The sequence below is a fragment of the Gymnogyps californianus genome, chromosome 3, assembly GCF_018139145.2.
Source record: "Gymnogyps californianus isolate 813 chromosome 3, ASM1813914v2, whole genome shotgun sequence".
Lineage (NCBI taxonomy): Eukaryota > Metazoa > Chordata > Aves > Accipitriformes > Cathartidae > Gymnogyps > Gymnogyps californianus.
In genome coordinates, this window is record NC_059473.1 from 19,440,480 (window position 1) to 19,456,536 (window position 16,057).

The 16,057-nt window shown below is 42.7% G+C and overlaps 1 protein-coding gene across 2 annotated transcripts in view; it reads right to left on the bottom strand.

Moving 5' to 3' along the window:
* Window positions 1-16,057, bottom strand: part of COQ8A (coenzyme Q8A) — a 48,769-nt gene that overhangs the window by 23,013 nt on the left and 9,699 nt on the right. For both annotated transcript variants that reach the window (XM_050894684.1, XM_050894685.1), the window contains exons 2-4: window positions 12,815-13,009; window positions 10,047-10,457; window positions 8,733-8,799 (exon numbers count right to left, since the gene is read on the bottom strand). In XM_050894684.1, coding sequence (XP_050750641.1) covers window positions 8,733-8,799; window positions 10,047-10,457; window positions 12,815-12,991 — 655 coding nt within the window. In that variant the 5' untranslated portion in view covers window positions 12,992-13,009. The remainder of the gene's footprint in view (window positions 1-8,732; window positions 8,800-10,046; window positions 10,458-12,814; window positions 13,010-16,057) is intronic.

Consider the following 16,057-nt stretch of genomic DNA (forward strand, 5'->3'; position numbering starts at 1 on the left):
AGGAGCTGTGCTGAGGAGTAACCTCGCACAGCAACAGCAAGACCATGAGATCAAACACCAGCACTCCACGTGCACTATCACCCTTGCAAGCAGTGAATTGTAGGGCGTTGTCTCACAGCCACAGATTAAGCTACAACTACAAAAGAAGCATTATCTGCCTCCACTAACCTGACCAAAGCCACCAAAGATTAAATGAGACACAGATCTAATCATGCAGTAATCCATACTACCAAAGGTCTCACGGCCTTCCCAATTTCAAAATATTTATTTTTCTGGATAATAAATGACATGGGCAACCAGAACAGCTGGTGCTCCCTCACAGCTCCTCAGCAATGGTGCATCCCGCCATGCCTTACTCCCACACCGCTAGCAGTACTGAGTGTGCGTGTTTTCCAAGCACCCCAAGCCCTCCTTGAGGCACTACCGGACAGCTTCCCAGGTAAAACCACCGGGGGACACAGTCAGTACAATGAAGGAAGCATAGCTGACCAGCACATGGCATTCCGCACATGTGTGCAGGAGGAAATGCATGCACACATTTTGTAGTCTCAACTGAGGAAGCCTGGGCACAAACAAGTTGAACCTCCTACTGCATTGAGTTTTTCCTCTCTCCCACCAGGTAATTACAAGCCCATCTCTACCAATAACATCTCAAACTTGCACAGTACGTCTGCTTCAGAAACAGCTCCATCTGCAATCTTGCAGACTACATGCACTAGGCCAAAGAATCCAGCATAAGGTGAAGCACTGGGCACAGGAGGCATCAGTGACATTACAAGGCCTTCGCGAGAACTGCTTCCAGGGCCGCTCCCATGCCATTTAACTGTCAGACAACCTTTCATTCTCCATTGCACATGAACATTTAGGAGAGTATGGCATAATACAGAAATCTACATTCAGAAAAAAAAAAATATATACTTTCACAGGATGCCATGATTTTAACATTATAATACTTAGATTAAAAAGCCCTGAAATAATTTTTTTGTTTGTGTGGGTTTTTTGGGTTTTTTTAAGTTTTCCATATTTTCTGCAAGTTTTCCTATGGAGGTACAGCACAGAAATGCCAAATTTAAGCCTAAGAAAGTCCGCTGTTACTAGCTAACTTGCACAGACCCTTCAATAGGGCCAAGCCATGCATGACCACCAAGCAAGTCTTTTGCACCAGAAATCCAGAGATTTTACTAGCTGAACAAAGTGAGAAAAATATCCCTAGACTCCACAGGAAAGAAGCAAAGAGACTTTTCAAACACAGCATAAACAATATCTAATAAAATGCTGATACACAGTCATCTCCAATCAGATCCCACATGCAAGACAGTAACTTGGAGCAGAAAGTACCGAGAGTCAGATAGGAAGCCAATGAAGATAGATATCTCATCAACAAAATGTGATTTTCTAGACTGAATACCACTCATGGAGCACTTCAGTTGGCCGTGATCCCACTTTCACCACCTCCAAAGCAATGCTCCCCATCAGAAATCAGCTTGGTCATTATCAGAGCTGGACTAAACTGGCCTGGCAGTAATTGGTTCCAAATTAAATACATTACATCTCCTTCTAAAGGTTCTGTGTACACTACTGAGATTTACTGCCTGCACCTAAAATAAAACATATCTGAAGTTTCTAATCTGTCTTCATCATTAACACACAAACCACTACAAAGGCAAACGAAAGACTAGGAACCAGATTCTACGCCGTCTTCCAGAACAAAGCTGGAGAAGTTCTAGCATGCTCCAAGCAGCTTGTGGTTTACATCACTGCAGGCAAGATCAGACTCCAAACGAATGTGTGTTGCACCTCCCTTCTCATGGACACACACAGTTGAGCATCGGAACTAAACCATACTGTAGACTACACTAGAAAAAGAGCTTCTCTTACAATAGGCGCTCTTAGAATTTGCTCACTGCTCCACTCTGTCCAATTTGCTAGAAAATGAACTCCAATCATCAGTCAACAACTGTTTCAAATAAACTAAAGCCAGGCATAAACAAGTTTACAGTTAAACAGCTGCTAAAGATCTGAAGTTTAAACAAAGACTTGAAGCATCTTCAAACTATAATCACAGCACGCAGCAGGATATTTAGCTCAGGGCATAACATGAAAATGCAACGCAGCATTCCTACTTCAAGTCTTCAGTAACTACCTGGAAACACCTCAGGGCACACGCAGCCCTGCTCTCAATGTGGTAGCAGGAGGGTAGATAATACTCTTGGGACCGTGCAGGGTCAAGTGCATCTTGGGTGTTTGCTGCTTCTTAGCAGTCAAGCCTGCAAAAATGTGGTCAGCTGTATATATAACCTTCTATCACTACGAAACAGGTAACAATTCAAAGCTGTATTTCTCATCGAAGTAATGCCAAAACTTGGTCTTTTCCATGAACATCCAGGGCTTAGAAAAAGCTGCCACTTCTCAGAAGTCTCAGTTGCTCACTTAATTCCTTTGTTCTTACCAAGTTATTATCAGAAGAACTATGAAATTAGGGAATTGAATAATGGCCTAAATTCCTCATGGCTATAATTCCATCCACTAACATCAGTACTAGGGATCAGTCTGACCCTGAACTTCAGGAACATATTACCTTCTTCTTTGTCAACTTAAACTTCATTCACTGTGGCATTTGGAGCACACACAGCTCACACAACAAGAACCAGCATGGAAGACTTCACTCTTCCTCATCTTACAAACCAGACTAACGTTCTAGGGTTCAGAAAGCAAGTACTAGACAGGACGGTTCAGAGCCACAACAGTCATTTCCTGAAATGCCACCAGATTTGTTTTGCAGGCCTCTTTTACGCACCCACCCATCTGAAAGGCTGTGGTCTAGGCATGTGTTATTTGAACACAAATAACGCTACGTACTGGGTCTGGCTGAGACAGGAGTTCATTTTCTTCATAGCAGCCTGTATCATGCTGTGTGTTGGATTTGTGACTAAAAGTGTTGATAACACACTGATGTTTTAGCTGTTGCTGGACAGTGTTTGCACAGCGTCAAGGCTTCTTCTCTTTCCCACTCTGCCCCTGCAATGAGTAGGCTGGGTGTGGGCAAGAGGCTGGGCCAGGACAGCTGATCCAAATCAAAGGAATATCCATACCATATAACATCATGCTCAGCAGTAAAAGCTTGGAGAAAGGAGGATAAGGGGGGGGGGGGGGAGGGGACACGGACATTTGGGGTTATGGTGTCTGCCTTCCCAAGTGACTGCTACGGATGCTGAGGCCCTGCTTCCCAGGAAGTGGCTGGACATGTGCCTGCCTACAGGGAGCAGTGAATGAATTCCTCTTGCTGCTTTGCTTACACATGGAGCTTTGCTTCACCTATTAAACTGTCTTTTTCTCAACTCCCAAGTTTTCTTGCTTTTGCTCTTCCTATTCCCTCCTGCTGTGGGAGGAAACGAGTAAGCGGCTTCATGGGGCTTAGCTGCCAGCCAAGGTCAACTCACCGCACGCTGCCAGCCGTTAACCTGTTACCAGGAACAGGTTATCCCTCCAAAGAAACTGCACAGCTGTAGAAAAGCACTCTCCTCCTCTGGGCCACTAGTCTACCAACCTTGCACAAGTCACTCCTGACATCCTTCATTTTCCTTGTCTGCAAGATGAGTACTTCCTCCAAGATTAATCATTTTGGGACAATTTTCAGCATCACTCAACAGCCACGGTTCAGCACCTTGGAAAATAACACCCCCGAGCACCTCTAGAAAGTCACACTCCTGCATTTTGCGCTTTACGTGGACAGATCATTTCAGGCCTGGAAAATGCCACTTGGTTTTATACCAGCAGAGTGCCTCTTCAGACATTTTCCAGGCATCTCCAACAGCCGTTACACTTCAAACGAAGCCCATCGAGAGATGATATGGAATCAGTTTTGTTCAGTAAGAATGTTCTTGCTCAGCAACTGACACAACAAAACAAACAGGAGACTGAATGGGCTGTTATCACTCTGCTCAGCCTGCCAAGCGCAGGAGTGGGCGAGACTCTCCCCTGGAGCAGCCTGTGCCCTGGTTTTGGTCGTGTCAAACACTGCAAGCACCACACAGAACATGTTGCAAGTTGCAGACAGTTGTGCATCAATTTCCACTAGCTTTCTGAGCATTAAATGCTCACCAGAAGAAAGCCACGCTCACTTGTCACTCGCATGACAATCTGAATCCTGTAGTTGTGAGTCCTGTATATACTTTAATAACGTACGTCAGGAGGCTAGCTTTTTTTTTTGCAAAATTGATATAATCATATTAGATCTAGACTTCACTGCAAGCTTCCTGAATTTTCTTTATTGCAAAAGGATTGTATTATATCATTAAAATAATAAACTTACAAACCAGGAATATGATTAAGGGAGGCAGAAACGGCTTAGAAAAGTCAAATGATGCAAGGAAGGGAGAATGGAAATAAAGAAAAGATCAAGAACTGTGTAGGTGGAACTGATGACCCATCAGGCTACAAAACAAGCACGGAACAAAAACCTGCAGAAAAATCTGTTTTACCAATTCCAATTCTGGGAAGAAAAAATAAAATAAACAAATAAAAATCAAGGATGATATTTAGTACTATAAATACAACCACCAGCAGTCACTCCAGCTGCTGCAAGAAGCACACAAAAATACATATAAAGGACAAAGAAGTTCAGTAGAGGATCTTGTGCTGAATACAGAGAAACATGAGCTCAGTATTACATGCAAGCATTGGAGAAAATGATCTTCAATCTTTCCAGCAAAATGTTCTTTGCTCTCAGAAGAGGTGAGAAGCCAGGCAAACTCTGCAGTCCAAGTATTTCTGCCTCCTGTTACTAATTTGTCCATCACCCACCAGAGTGTCCTGACACCACAACTGAGAGATCAACACTCCCTATAACATCAGGGGGACAACAAAAAACATGCAAAGACAGGAGGAGGAATGATTCAAGTGTGAACGGGATCATGCCAATAGCATGGGAATTCAGCTATCTGAACCCCAGGAATAGTTACATGAACTCTGCTTTTGACCTACTCAACATCTTTCCATCTTCTCCAAGTCTAAAATGATGTTGTTCTAATATGGAAATAAAGAAAAAAGTGGATTTTATCCCACCAATAAAAGTCAGAGTCAAATGCTAGTTTGACTGGTGTGGAGGTGGTAGGGGAAGAATCCACCTCAACCATTATATTTCCCACAATGATTTCCTGGGGTCTTCAAATGAAGATGGCACCCCAAAGCACACAAGAAACAAACTGTGCACAAAAAGCTTACTTGCTCTAAGCTACACTCCCTCACAGATATGGAGCAGCCTCCTGCCCTTGATTATTTTCAAGGCAATGTGAAGAGGCAGCTGGTAGAGCAGGAAATAATCACCCCCACCCACCCCAACCCTGCTATCCCCTATTTAATTCTGATCATTTGAATGTCCTAGGAAGCAAGGACAGAGCTGGGTCACTACTGTTCCACAGGTTAACAGTGACATCCCCTGGAAAAGGGCTCCTTCCAGCTGTTAACCATCATCCCTCAGCAGCAACAGGTGCTCCCAAAAACCAATAATGTAATTGGAGACTCTCATTAAATTATCCTACACCTTGTTTCTGACTTCCATTGAAAAGGCAAGACAAGAGAAAATGCATGAGAGAGAACACACACTGTGCAGGCACAGGGAACTTCCAACTAACCTACCACTGAGCTTGGAAACACTTAGTTTACTTCAAGCTTATCTTGCCTTCTCTAAAAGAAAAAAATACATTAAGTTGTGTTGGATCTTAGGAAAGCAAAAATCAATTCTCATCTCAGTTGGAAACTGCCTCCTATGCCCTCATAAGACTCCCTTAATCAGCCTCACTCCTCTGCTTGCAGATGGTTTTAAAAATTGTACACGTTACCTCTTGCATCACTCCTGAGTATAATACCCAGAAAGGACTGACTGAGGACAGTAAGTAGCTAGGAGAGGCACACAAGTACTACTTTCCCCTGCTCACAATCTAAGAGGAAAACAGTCAACCATAAGCCAAAGCTCACCCACAACTTCAGACGAATCAAAAATGGGTAAAAGTAAGTGGTACGCCACAGCTCTTGCCATCAGCTGATGTTTCCTGGTTTAAGCATTTAAAATGCTTCATAAAGATGCAATCTGAAAAGAACATTTCTCATCAGATAAGAGCAGGTCAGGAAAAGCCACACTAGAACTAGCTGATGGGGTTTCAGTTGCACTGGCTCTCTCAAGGCCATGTGCAGGTCAGAAAAAACTCCCTAAAACTTGGAGCAAACAGCAAGCAGGAGCTGCTCCTCACTATAAATGGAGTCCCTCTTTCCATGCAGTTCTAGAGGCTATTTAAAAGCTCGTATCAGTCTGGATCAAGATCTGACTGTGAAGAAGTATCCCTTACAGGTAGTCCTTCCCAGGCGGGCCTGCCAACACTACTTCAGACTCACCACACCCTCAGAAACCTTCTTCAAGGATTACCCAGCCTACCAAAATATTACCAAGGGATTTCTTAAACTGGAAAAAACCTACCTACAGGCCACATCCATTGTTTGTTAGCCAGTGTACTGACAGTACTATTTCTCCTTGCTGTTGCGAGGCAAAATTCAGAGGGAAAGATAAGCAATGAATGCTAACAAGAGATTGCAGAGACCAGAAAATCTGAACACCATTTTTGCAACACAATGTCCCCCCAAAAGCAGTCTGAAAGCAAGAGCTCTGTCTTGCCAGCAATTTCAATCACATAAAACAGACAACTGGAGGAGAAGGGCAAAACCAAAAAATAGATGACACACACAGATACAACTGGGGATGCTGCTTATAAACAATTGTTTCTTTCTTACTCTCCCTTTGTGGTTTTGGTTTGGTGGGTTTTTTTTGTTTTGTTTTTTAACCTGAGGTTAGGAAAAGACAGGTAGTTAGTTGTATTTCCCCTTGAAGTATGAGTCAGCCTTTCCTCATGCAACAGCTTTGGGTGCCAAGAGCTGGAGCGTACAGCAACAGCACTGGAACTCAAAGTTCACAGAAAATTTGGTCATCTGCCACTTCATATCCACCAGCTGTCAGCAAGCAGCCACAGATAAATTCGGAAGATGACAGCTAAAAGTGCTGTGATACTTTCCATAAAAATCAAGGCTGGATTAGAACGGAGACCTGTATGCTACTAGTGCTTAAAAACAAAGAAGTCAAGTGAGTTTTAAAGTGATACCTTGTTACTCCAAAAAGCAGATCATGAATCCTGCTTCCGTTTAAGGAATACTAAGCATGCTGAGAAGCCAGAGCACCTGCAATGAACTACTAAAGAGATCTGACCAGCATTAAAACCGTACGTTATCACAAAACTCACTTGTGTTTATTACTGCACTGCATAGAACCAGTCCCTGCCCCCAACTCCTCCTAGTGTGCATATTACTCTGACAAAGAGACACACAGAGGAAGAATAATTGTTTTTTTTATATAATAATTGATCTGAATTGCATTTGACAGGCTATTTTTCTTTCTTCTGGGATCCGTAACACAAGGATGTCTACTTTGCACATGTGCTTCTCTATCAAATTTTGTGGAAGAGAATCACAAGAGCCACAAGGGCCTAACATGCTACTGGGGAGAGACTGTTCACAACCTAGATAGGCTGCTATCATCTCAAAATACTACAGTCACAAAAAAAAAAACCACCAACAGAGAGACTACTCATCTAATAATTAGCTAAGTAAGACTAGCTGTGATCATCTTTTTCACCTGCAATACTGTGATAGTTCCCTTTTTCTCAGGAACATATTAAGTCCTTTGATGGCTTTGGATATAAGACATTAGATAAACACCATCTGTTAATATTACTGAAGATATTTAGCTGCTTTTTAACATAGTAAGTCCCATTCTGCAAATAAAATTCACATAGGTTTCAGCTCGCTTGATCTTACAAGCTCAGACTTTACATCCTTCCTAGGAGAAAATGGTTTATAAGCAATGGCTAAGTAAATCAAACCTTGACTATTATCATCTCCCCACCCTCAAAAATCAATACCAAAAGGATATGTTTTATATTTAACCACTGTTCAGAGAAGTAGCAAAGATAAGTTTGGGAAAAAATTATTTTAAATAACAGCTGCTCCAGCTGTCTATGCTTGACAGTAACAGCATCCTTTAAGGAGTAGAAGGAGAGTTTCCTCAATAAAGTGAAATCACATATGCAGGACCAGGGTATTTGCACAGACTGCAGAACAACCTGCACCTCACTGTCTCCATCTTATTAAAACAGCACAGCCCAGTATGTGTTACCATGAACATGTGCAGTTCTACTATACACTCCCAAATCATCTGCCCTACACTCTTGAGTGTGCTATTTTTTTTTCCCCATTTCAGAACAGGTATATGAAAACTAAGCTCCAGGAATATATCAGCCTGCTGCCTTAAGACAAATGAAAACCCATGCCAGCTCTGTAGTTCTTGTTTACGGGTAGCTTGCTGAAAGCATCTGAAAGGTCTGTTTAGATTAAGAGCTTTTTTCTTTGCCATACTATCACAGTAGCAGTTAGATACGATAAAAGAGTGACAGAAGACAGGATTCAAAGTATAACTTCATTCTGACTAAAGGCCCAGATCCATAATTGTAATGAAAAAGCCCAAATCAAGCTTTGAGCTAACCAGCTGTTTCTGGGAAAGCACTTTCCTATTAGCAAGCTTAACTAGAAAATAGAACCAACTAATGCTTCAGCAGGAGCACTGTCATTGCCAGCCATTAATCAGTACATGCAAGCATAGTGACTTCGCAAATGTGGGTGTGTAAACTGACCTCCAAAGTTGGCGAGCCGTCCGATCCTTGTGACGGGAACCTTCCTCTCCCGTGCCCGCTCACTGAGCTGCAACAGAAAGAGGGGGAAAGGAAAACAAAACAAAAAGAAATCCACAAATGAACTGGGCATATGGTCAGATACCTGCAAATTCAGAGTGCAACTTTGAAAGCACTTGAACAATTCTATGCTACAGAAAGCTTTTCTTGAGCCCTATATATGTTGAGAGATTTTCAAGTGAACACACTGCAGAACGGACACACCATGAACTGAAACATACACTAAGCAGAGGAATGGACAAGAGGGTGAGAAAGAAAGAAGAGCTGACAACCGTGTTTAGAAGCCCCATTTTTACTTCCACCTCAGCAGCCCTTATATTTTGAACTTGGAGAAGCAGCGCAATGCCAACCCAAACTCCCTTCCACACATGGAATTAAAACTCATGGAAGGTTATCAGGTTCACAGTACTGTAGATAATTCCCCCACGCACAACAGCTGGAGCAGCAGAAGCATACAGTTTCATCAAAGCAATATCCTAAGCGAGTGAACCCACAGTAGCATCTGATACTGGGTTTGGGGAAGGAGGCAGAAGGTCAGAGCAGATGGCAAGTATCTCCACTGAATTCTGCTGTGGGCTTTCTGTGCTGTCTCACACAAGTGCATGAAGCATTAAAGCAACAATTGTGAGCTATGCTACTCTCCAATCTACTAATGCTCAGGGCAACATTCCTTCCACCTCTAGAAGGACTGCAAGACACAGTACAGGAAGCCACAGCCTTCACTGAGAGCAGCTTAGGTCTAATTCATTCTTCACAGCCATAGCAAAACAACTAGCTAAAGGGAACAGGGCCCTTCAAGGAGAAGATAGACTCTTTAGGTCAGTCTTCAAACCTTTGTAGCCTACAGCTGTCCCCACTTGCTCAACATTTCACCCCAAAAACTGGGATGAAATACAGACCCTTCATTACTGTAACATATATCAATAAATACATTGAGTCCTCATAGTCCAGTGAATGAAAGGAAAGCTCCTGTTAATATAAAACTGAAGTCTAACCCTATGTATGCTTTTTAAACATCCTCTCACATCAGAATATCTGATATAGAGGGGGCAGGTGTGAAAGGAGAGCCTGAAAAGCTACTGACAGAATAAATATCACAGAGATCAGAGTTAATGAGCACTGACACTTCCCTTTTTTGCCTCCACAAAAGGGAACAGCGGAAGAGGAAGAAATGAGAGAAACACATGAGAAGGTGAGTAAGGACAATCCAGTATAGAAACCATAGTAGTGAGAATCTTTAATTTTAAAAAAACATACCATCTGTTTGTAGGGTTTCTGCTCTGAACCTGTTTTGGCCTGTCTGGCTTTATCAATATCTTCAGCTGTTAATCCACTAACAGAGGAATGGTCTTGGTGAAAAGCCCTATTTTGTCCAAAGGCAGCAGCAAAAGGATTTCCAGGGTCCCTAAAGCCTCCAAATAACCTTGCATCCATTTTGGGAGGGAAAGGCTTCTGACCCATGCCAGAATCTCCAGTCTCACCAACACTTCTAAAAGGTCCATTCGTAGTGTAAGAGTAAGCAGGGCCTTCACCGCTGCGTTCATGAGGCTTGCCGGGGGCAGTGGAGAAGTCCGTTGGAGCATCTGACGGCTCTCGGGCTGAGAAGTCATAGTCTTTCCCAAAATCCTCACTGAGATCAGTTAAGTTCTCCTGCTGTTTGCCTAGTTCCTGCAAACAATAATAAAAACACTTTAAGAAAAGAACTTAAAACCTGCTCCCCACTCATCCGTGGTCCTCAGAGGTGGGCATGCAGTCATGTCTCCACAATAAGTAATTTGTAGAGACTCTGGCACTGCAGACATTCACAGTAAGAGACAGGAAAAAGGAAGAGACACTGAGGACACCTGGGATCACTGGCAGTCTTTCAGCCCCACTGATGGGAAAAATTCATTAATAGCTTCTCAAATACCCGTAACTGGAGACACCTTGTTCTACATACACTGCCAGGAAGGGTCACTAATTATGGAGTTCACTACAAGCAATACACTGTTTAGAAACAACAGGTGATGGGAGCTGCAATATCACATAAGGTATACTTAGGAGGGATAACAAAAAGCTAAACCTCATAATATTCAATTCTTACCCCTACCATGGTCCCTCCTCCCATCCTGTCCCTAATCATGCAATGTCAGCACTTTCAAGCCCAAAGCTACCTGAAGCAATACCAGATACCTACTTATAAGCAAAGTAAGCTCAGCCTTCCATGGCCCTGACATTACCAACTGCAAAACACATTTCATTACTCAACCACTAAACTATGGCAGGGTTTGTTGTCATCCCAAAATAGAATTCTGTGCTTGAAGCAAGGATAGCAGCATCAGACACCGCAACACTCAAGGTAAGCTCCTCCTGACAGTCTTTTCTGTTGTGTCCTGACCTGCAAGAGCTGCCCCACTAAGTCCAGATATTTCCCACCACTTTTCAACGTAGAAAAAAGTAAATAAATTTTTAAAAGTCAGCAGCAGAGCATTATCTCCTATTTACTTGTTACTTGACATATTCTAGTTACCTATCTCAGCAGCAGCAATACCATGGAAGAACTGATGACTATTACAGCCAATCAACAGGATTTTAAATCCTGCTGTGGTCAGGCAAGCAGGCAGCACATTTGAGGCTCTTTCCTAAACACTAATTACATTTCCCTTCCTTACAGAAAAAAACAGAACATGGTCTTTCCTGTTATTCAGCAGGTCTCATGCTATTCTGAACCTCAACATCACAGCGGGGGAGAGAGGAAAAATCTGTTTACAGATGGCGACTGTGGCCACAATACTGACTGATGATTTCAAGCAAGAAGGCCTATTTTCATACTTAAATTTTAAAAAGCATGTCAGACAGCCAAAACCCTGCCACAGATCAATAGAAGTGAAATACAGTTACTTAACATAAAAGCTTTCCTCTCTTCAAAACAGAAAATGTTGTAGCTTCAGACTACAGATTTCTTAGCCCCGCTTTGGCAGCAGCTTCTCATGCAACTCATCTACAGAACGCAGGGCAAGTGTTCTGCAGGTGTGCTTGTGGGGCCTCTCTTGTGCAGAGAAACACCCACGGAAACAGGAGAACATCATCTCTCTCTCTCTCCTTGGATGCAAAAGGAGGACAAAGGCAAGACAAAGCACTATCCCCATAAACAAACACACTTAGGGTATTTCTATTGCAAGCTTAAACAGAACCAAGGAAACAGGCCCAGATTCTAGGACTGAAGCTATAGACTGCCATGATAGTCTAAGCTCATTGCATAAAAAATGTCAAAACCTCACTCAGTTTCTGCTTCAAAAATTATGATCTGAGCTACACTGTCTTTATAAAGGATGATAAAGGATGATCATTTTTGATTAAGAGAAGTTCTTTTCCTCAGACAAACCCCACGTTTTCAAGAGATGGCAACACAGCAAATGTGAAGCTCTTACAAATCCATCCCCATGTCTGGTGACAGAAGCTGCTGCTTAAAAAGTCTGGCTTTCCTTATGTTCCTCATTTGAAAATCAGTTCTGAAAATCCAGCATGCGCTGTAAGGGGTGAACATGCAAACACCCGACCTTAAGCCATTCTGAAAAATATCACGTGCACCAATTCTGTCAAGAAAGGAAACAGCACTGAGATAAATCCAATTCACTCTAAAAGAGCTCATTCACTTAGTCAAAGGAGAGGCAATCAATGACTGAAGTTTAAAGGAGACTTTAAATAACAAAGCTGCTGGCCAATCTTAGCAAGAGCTTGATCTTTGACAAGATGAGGTGAACAGAGCACTTTTCATTTTCAGCATGTCTTAAATACTCAGTAATGGAAACAGAAACACTCTGCAGTAACATTCCCCTCCCATTCCTGTCCAAGAACCTACTGCACGCCACAGAAATCCTGGAGAACTCCCAGAGCATTGCGACATCTGTATTATCGATCCAGCACTTCAGAGCTAGGTTCTAGTTCACGATCCAAGTTCCTAGCCACTCTCATAACAAAACCAAGAAGTACCTGGAGGAAAAGCAAAACATCACACTAGACTGTGCGCAAAGAGCTTTGCTTACCTGCATCTTCCCCAAGGCAGAACTGAACTGTTCTTCAGCTGTGGCCTGGAGAGTCCTTGCAATCGTAACTGCATCGCCCCCAAGGAGCACCTGCCGAAGCTGTCCTGCTTGGGTTTCTAGGACTGCTTTACTAAGCTTTGTCAAGCCTCTCATGACCATGATGGCATCACCCGCCATGACTGATGTCTTGCCGTGCTGAAAGATGAAAAAGAAAGGAGAAAAAAAAAAAAAAAAGCAAGAGGTCAAGGAACAAGTTTGCAACTAGTTTCAAGTCACCTAAGAGCCAGTGGCATATCCCAGACAATCTCTTTCCGCTTTGGCAACCAGCCACCATGGGAACTTGTTTGCAGCTCAGATACCACACAGGCCAGCTTGAATGACAGCTAGTTAGCTGACCTTAACAGGCAAAGCAACAACTCTCCTTATGACTGTTCAGGAGTTAGGATAGCGTTCCAGGACTCCACACAAATATTCAAGTTACCATTGACAGGGGGAAGCAAAGACAGGTAAATGTCAGTAACACTGCAAAGATGGTCTTGATTCCTTCCAGATATTTAAAAAGGATTAAAAGCATTAGCATTTGACCTTTAATTATCAGGCCCTGGAACGTATTCTCAGTGCCTGATACCACGGCTGAAGTGCACTGACAACTGTCACATCCCATTCCTGCCCTGGAGCTACGCCTGCTCATTTTACATAGCCAAACTTCTTCACCCCCACACCAATGAGTAAGCTTTGTCCGTCCTCCAAGAGTAGTCTGCTCAGTCCCCAACTTGTAGCTCACTGCTACTTTTAATTGGAAACTTAAGTACACTCAGAACACCCACCTACCACAGCATTTGCAAAGTACTGCACTACAGTGCTAAATTTTTGACTCAGTCCCCCTTCCTGTTCAAGGGGCACACCATCTCAGATTCATAACAGTCTGCAATTTCAGTGTCTTCAAATACAAACTGGGCACTGTAGGACGCAGGACAGAGCGTGTCTGAGAAGAACAAGTTCCGACTCCTTTGTCTCAGCCTAGAACCAAGCTCGGCTCAGGACATGGGCTCTCCTACATCACTGTGGTTCAGGTAAAAGAAAATCAGGAGTGGCCAGGGTGCCAAAACCATTTTGCAATGGAGAATTTCACCTGCTTATTTCACTCATCTCACACATCTTTAAAGCAGAGTCAGGGTCGCAGTTCCAGGGCTGGCTCAGCTGCACATCCTCCCACCTTTACTGACACAGAAGACAGAGGCATGCAGTTGGCACAAGATGCTGACTAAGGTTCAACCTTACCCATACAGCATTCTCTGTAATAATTTGGAGAAGAAAAAAAACGTTCTGGCTGCAATAGGTACAAGCACTAGTCTAAAGCCACATATTTAAGTTATTTCCTAGGTAGGTACACAAGTATCAATTCATTTTTAGAAGATAACCTGTCAACACCTACATATGCACTACAACTATAAATGTTAATACACTGAAGTGGTATAAGTGATCCTGAGTCAACAGTACACACGGCATTACGCCCTGCTGCAGATCACAAGCAATTGGTTCCAACCTTCTTGGGAAACACAAAGCCTGTCTCACAAACATGTCTGCTATCTCAGTCATGCAGGAGAAGTACAGACTGCTATAGCTAAATTTCTAGATAAGTACACAATTTTGCTGCAATCACACAGGAGACACATGGATTACTACAGCTGAATTGCAGAAACACATTATTATGCAAATGCAGGGTAAACCACGGTTACTGGAATATTTGTTCAACAACTGTTAATCAGTGATCAAAATCAGGAACAACTGCTGTAGCCAGGAAGTGAGTATTATACGTTACACGCTTTAAGTACGGTTGTTAGGACAGTCAAGTGTTCACAGCGAATCTGGGCTTAATGGGTTAGCTGTAAAAATAAAAATCAAGCCTATCCAGGTCATTATTCTGTGGTTACCTTTATAAGATCTATCCATATGCTGCAGACCTGTAAGAAGTGTTACTCCTGAATCTCTCCAGAGTTTAATCACTAGGGTTGGTTTTAACATTGTATAATGCACTTTTAAACTTGAAAGCTGCCTGTCAGGTAAGGAAATGTACTCTGTCAACAGGAGGTGGTTTTTTCCCCCCACATCTTCACACTGGAAATTTCCACATGGATCTCACTCAAAGCATTTGCAGGCTGTCCCTGAAATTCAGAGCCAGGCAAAGAAACCAGCCAATAACACAGTACTGTCCTAGCTGAAACAAGAGCGTTCAAAGGTTGCCACTACTAAGAAATAAGTGCTTTTGTAGTCGCAAGTATTAGAAGCACAGGAAAGTCTGAATGCGAAAAGTTCATTCCCATCCTCCCAAGAAGGGCAACAAAAGGTAATGCAATATAGATCAGCGTACACTCGGATAACACACACAAAAACATCCACTTTTAACACGGATTCTTTCTAACCAATGATACTAAACCCATATCCTCCTTTCACCCAAAACCAGCTGAAGGACTTATCTTAAAGTGACAGTTATAATACACTAAATGTGCAGTTTGAAAAAAATAAATCTTCCAACAAAATTTCAGGGAAGCTAATGCAACCACAAATGGAAAACACACATTGCACAATGCGCACTCAACCGTCCATTGCTAAATATATCAACAAGCAAAGAGGACCAGTTGCCCTTTACAGGTTTGGCTATAAAAGACAGCACTGGGCACATTGCTACCAGTATCCTTCTGACTTCCATGCTATCACCTCCACTTTCCTCTGCACAGCAGTTATAACCACCTAGGTACCATGCAAGTGGTTTGTTAGCTCAGAAGCATCAGCAACATGTTCCTATGCAGCACTGCCAAAGGACACGCTATTATAACAGGCCATTTATCCTAGCACATTGCTGAAACACAGGCCTCTGTAGGAAATACAAGCCTATAGGCAACTGACTTGCTGTCTTCAGTGATCTTTCGGATTCTCTGCAGGTAGCTCACAGACCCAAATGGAAACCACAGTACAAGCACAAAGGCAAGGCATGGCTCAATAAGGACTTCAGACAACGAGAGTCACCAACAAATAAAGGCTGAGAAGGAGGAACATATTTTCAGAAGTGAGACCATACTCCTGCTTTTTAACAGAATTGTGTCTGTAAGCCATCTACTTCCAGTTCCTCATCTTTTGTACACCAAGTCCTCACCTTTAACAAAGCACAGTCAAAAAAAAGCAGAGGAAACAAAAATAACTATACTGCAATGATTAATCCTTTGGCAACAGGCATCAGTAGCA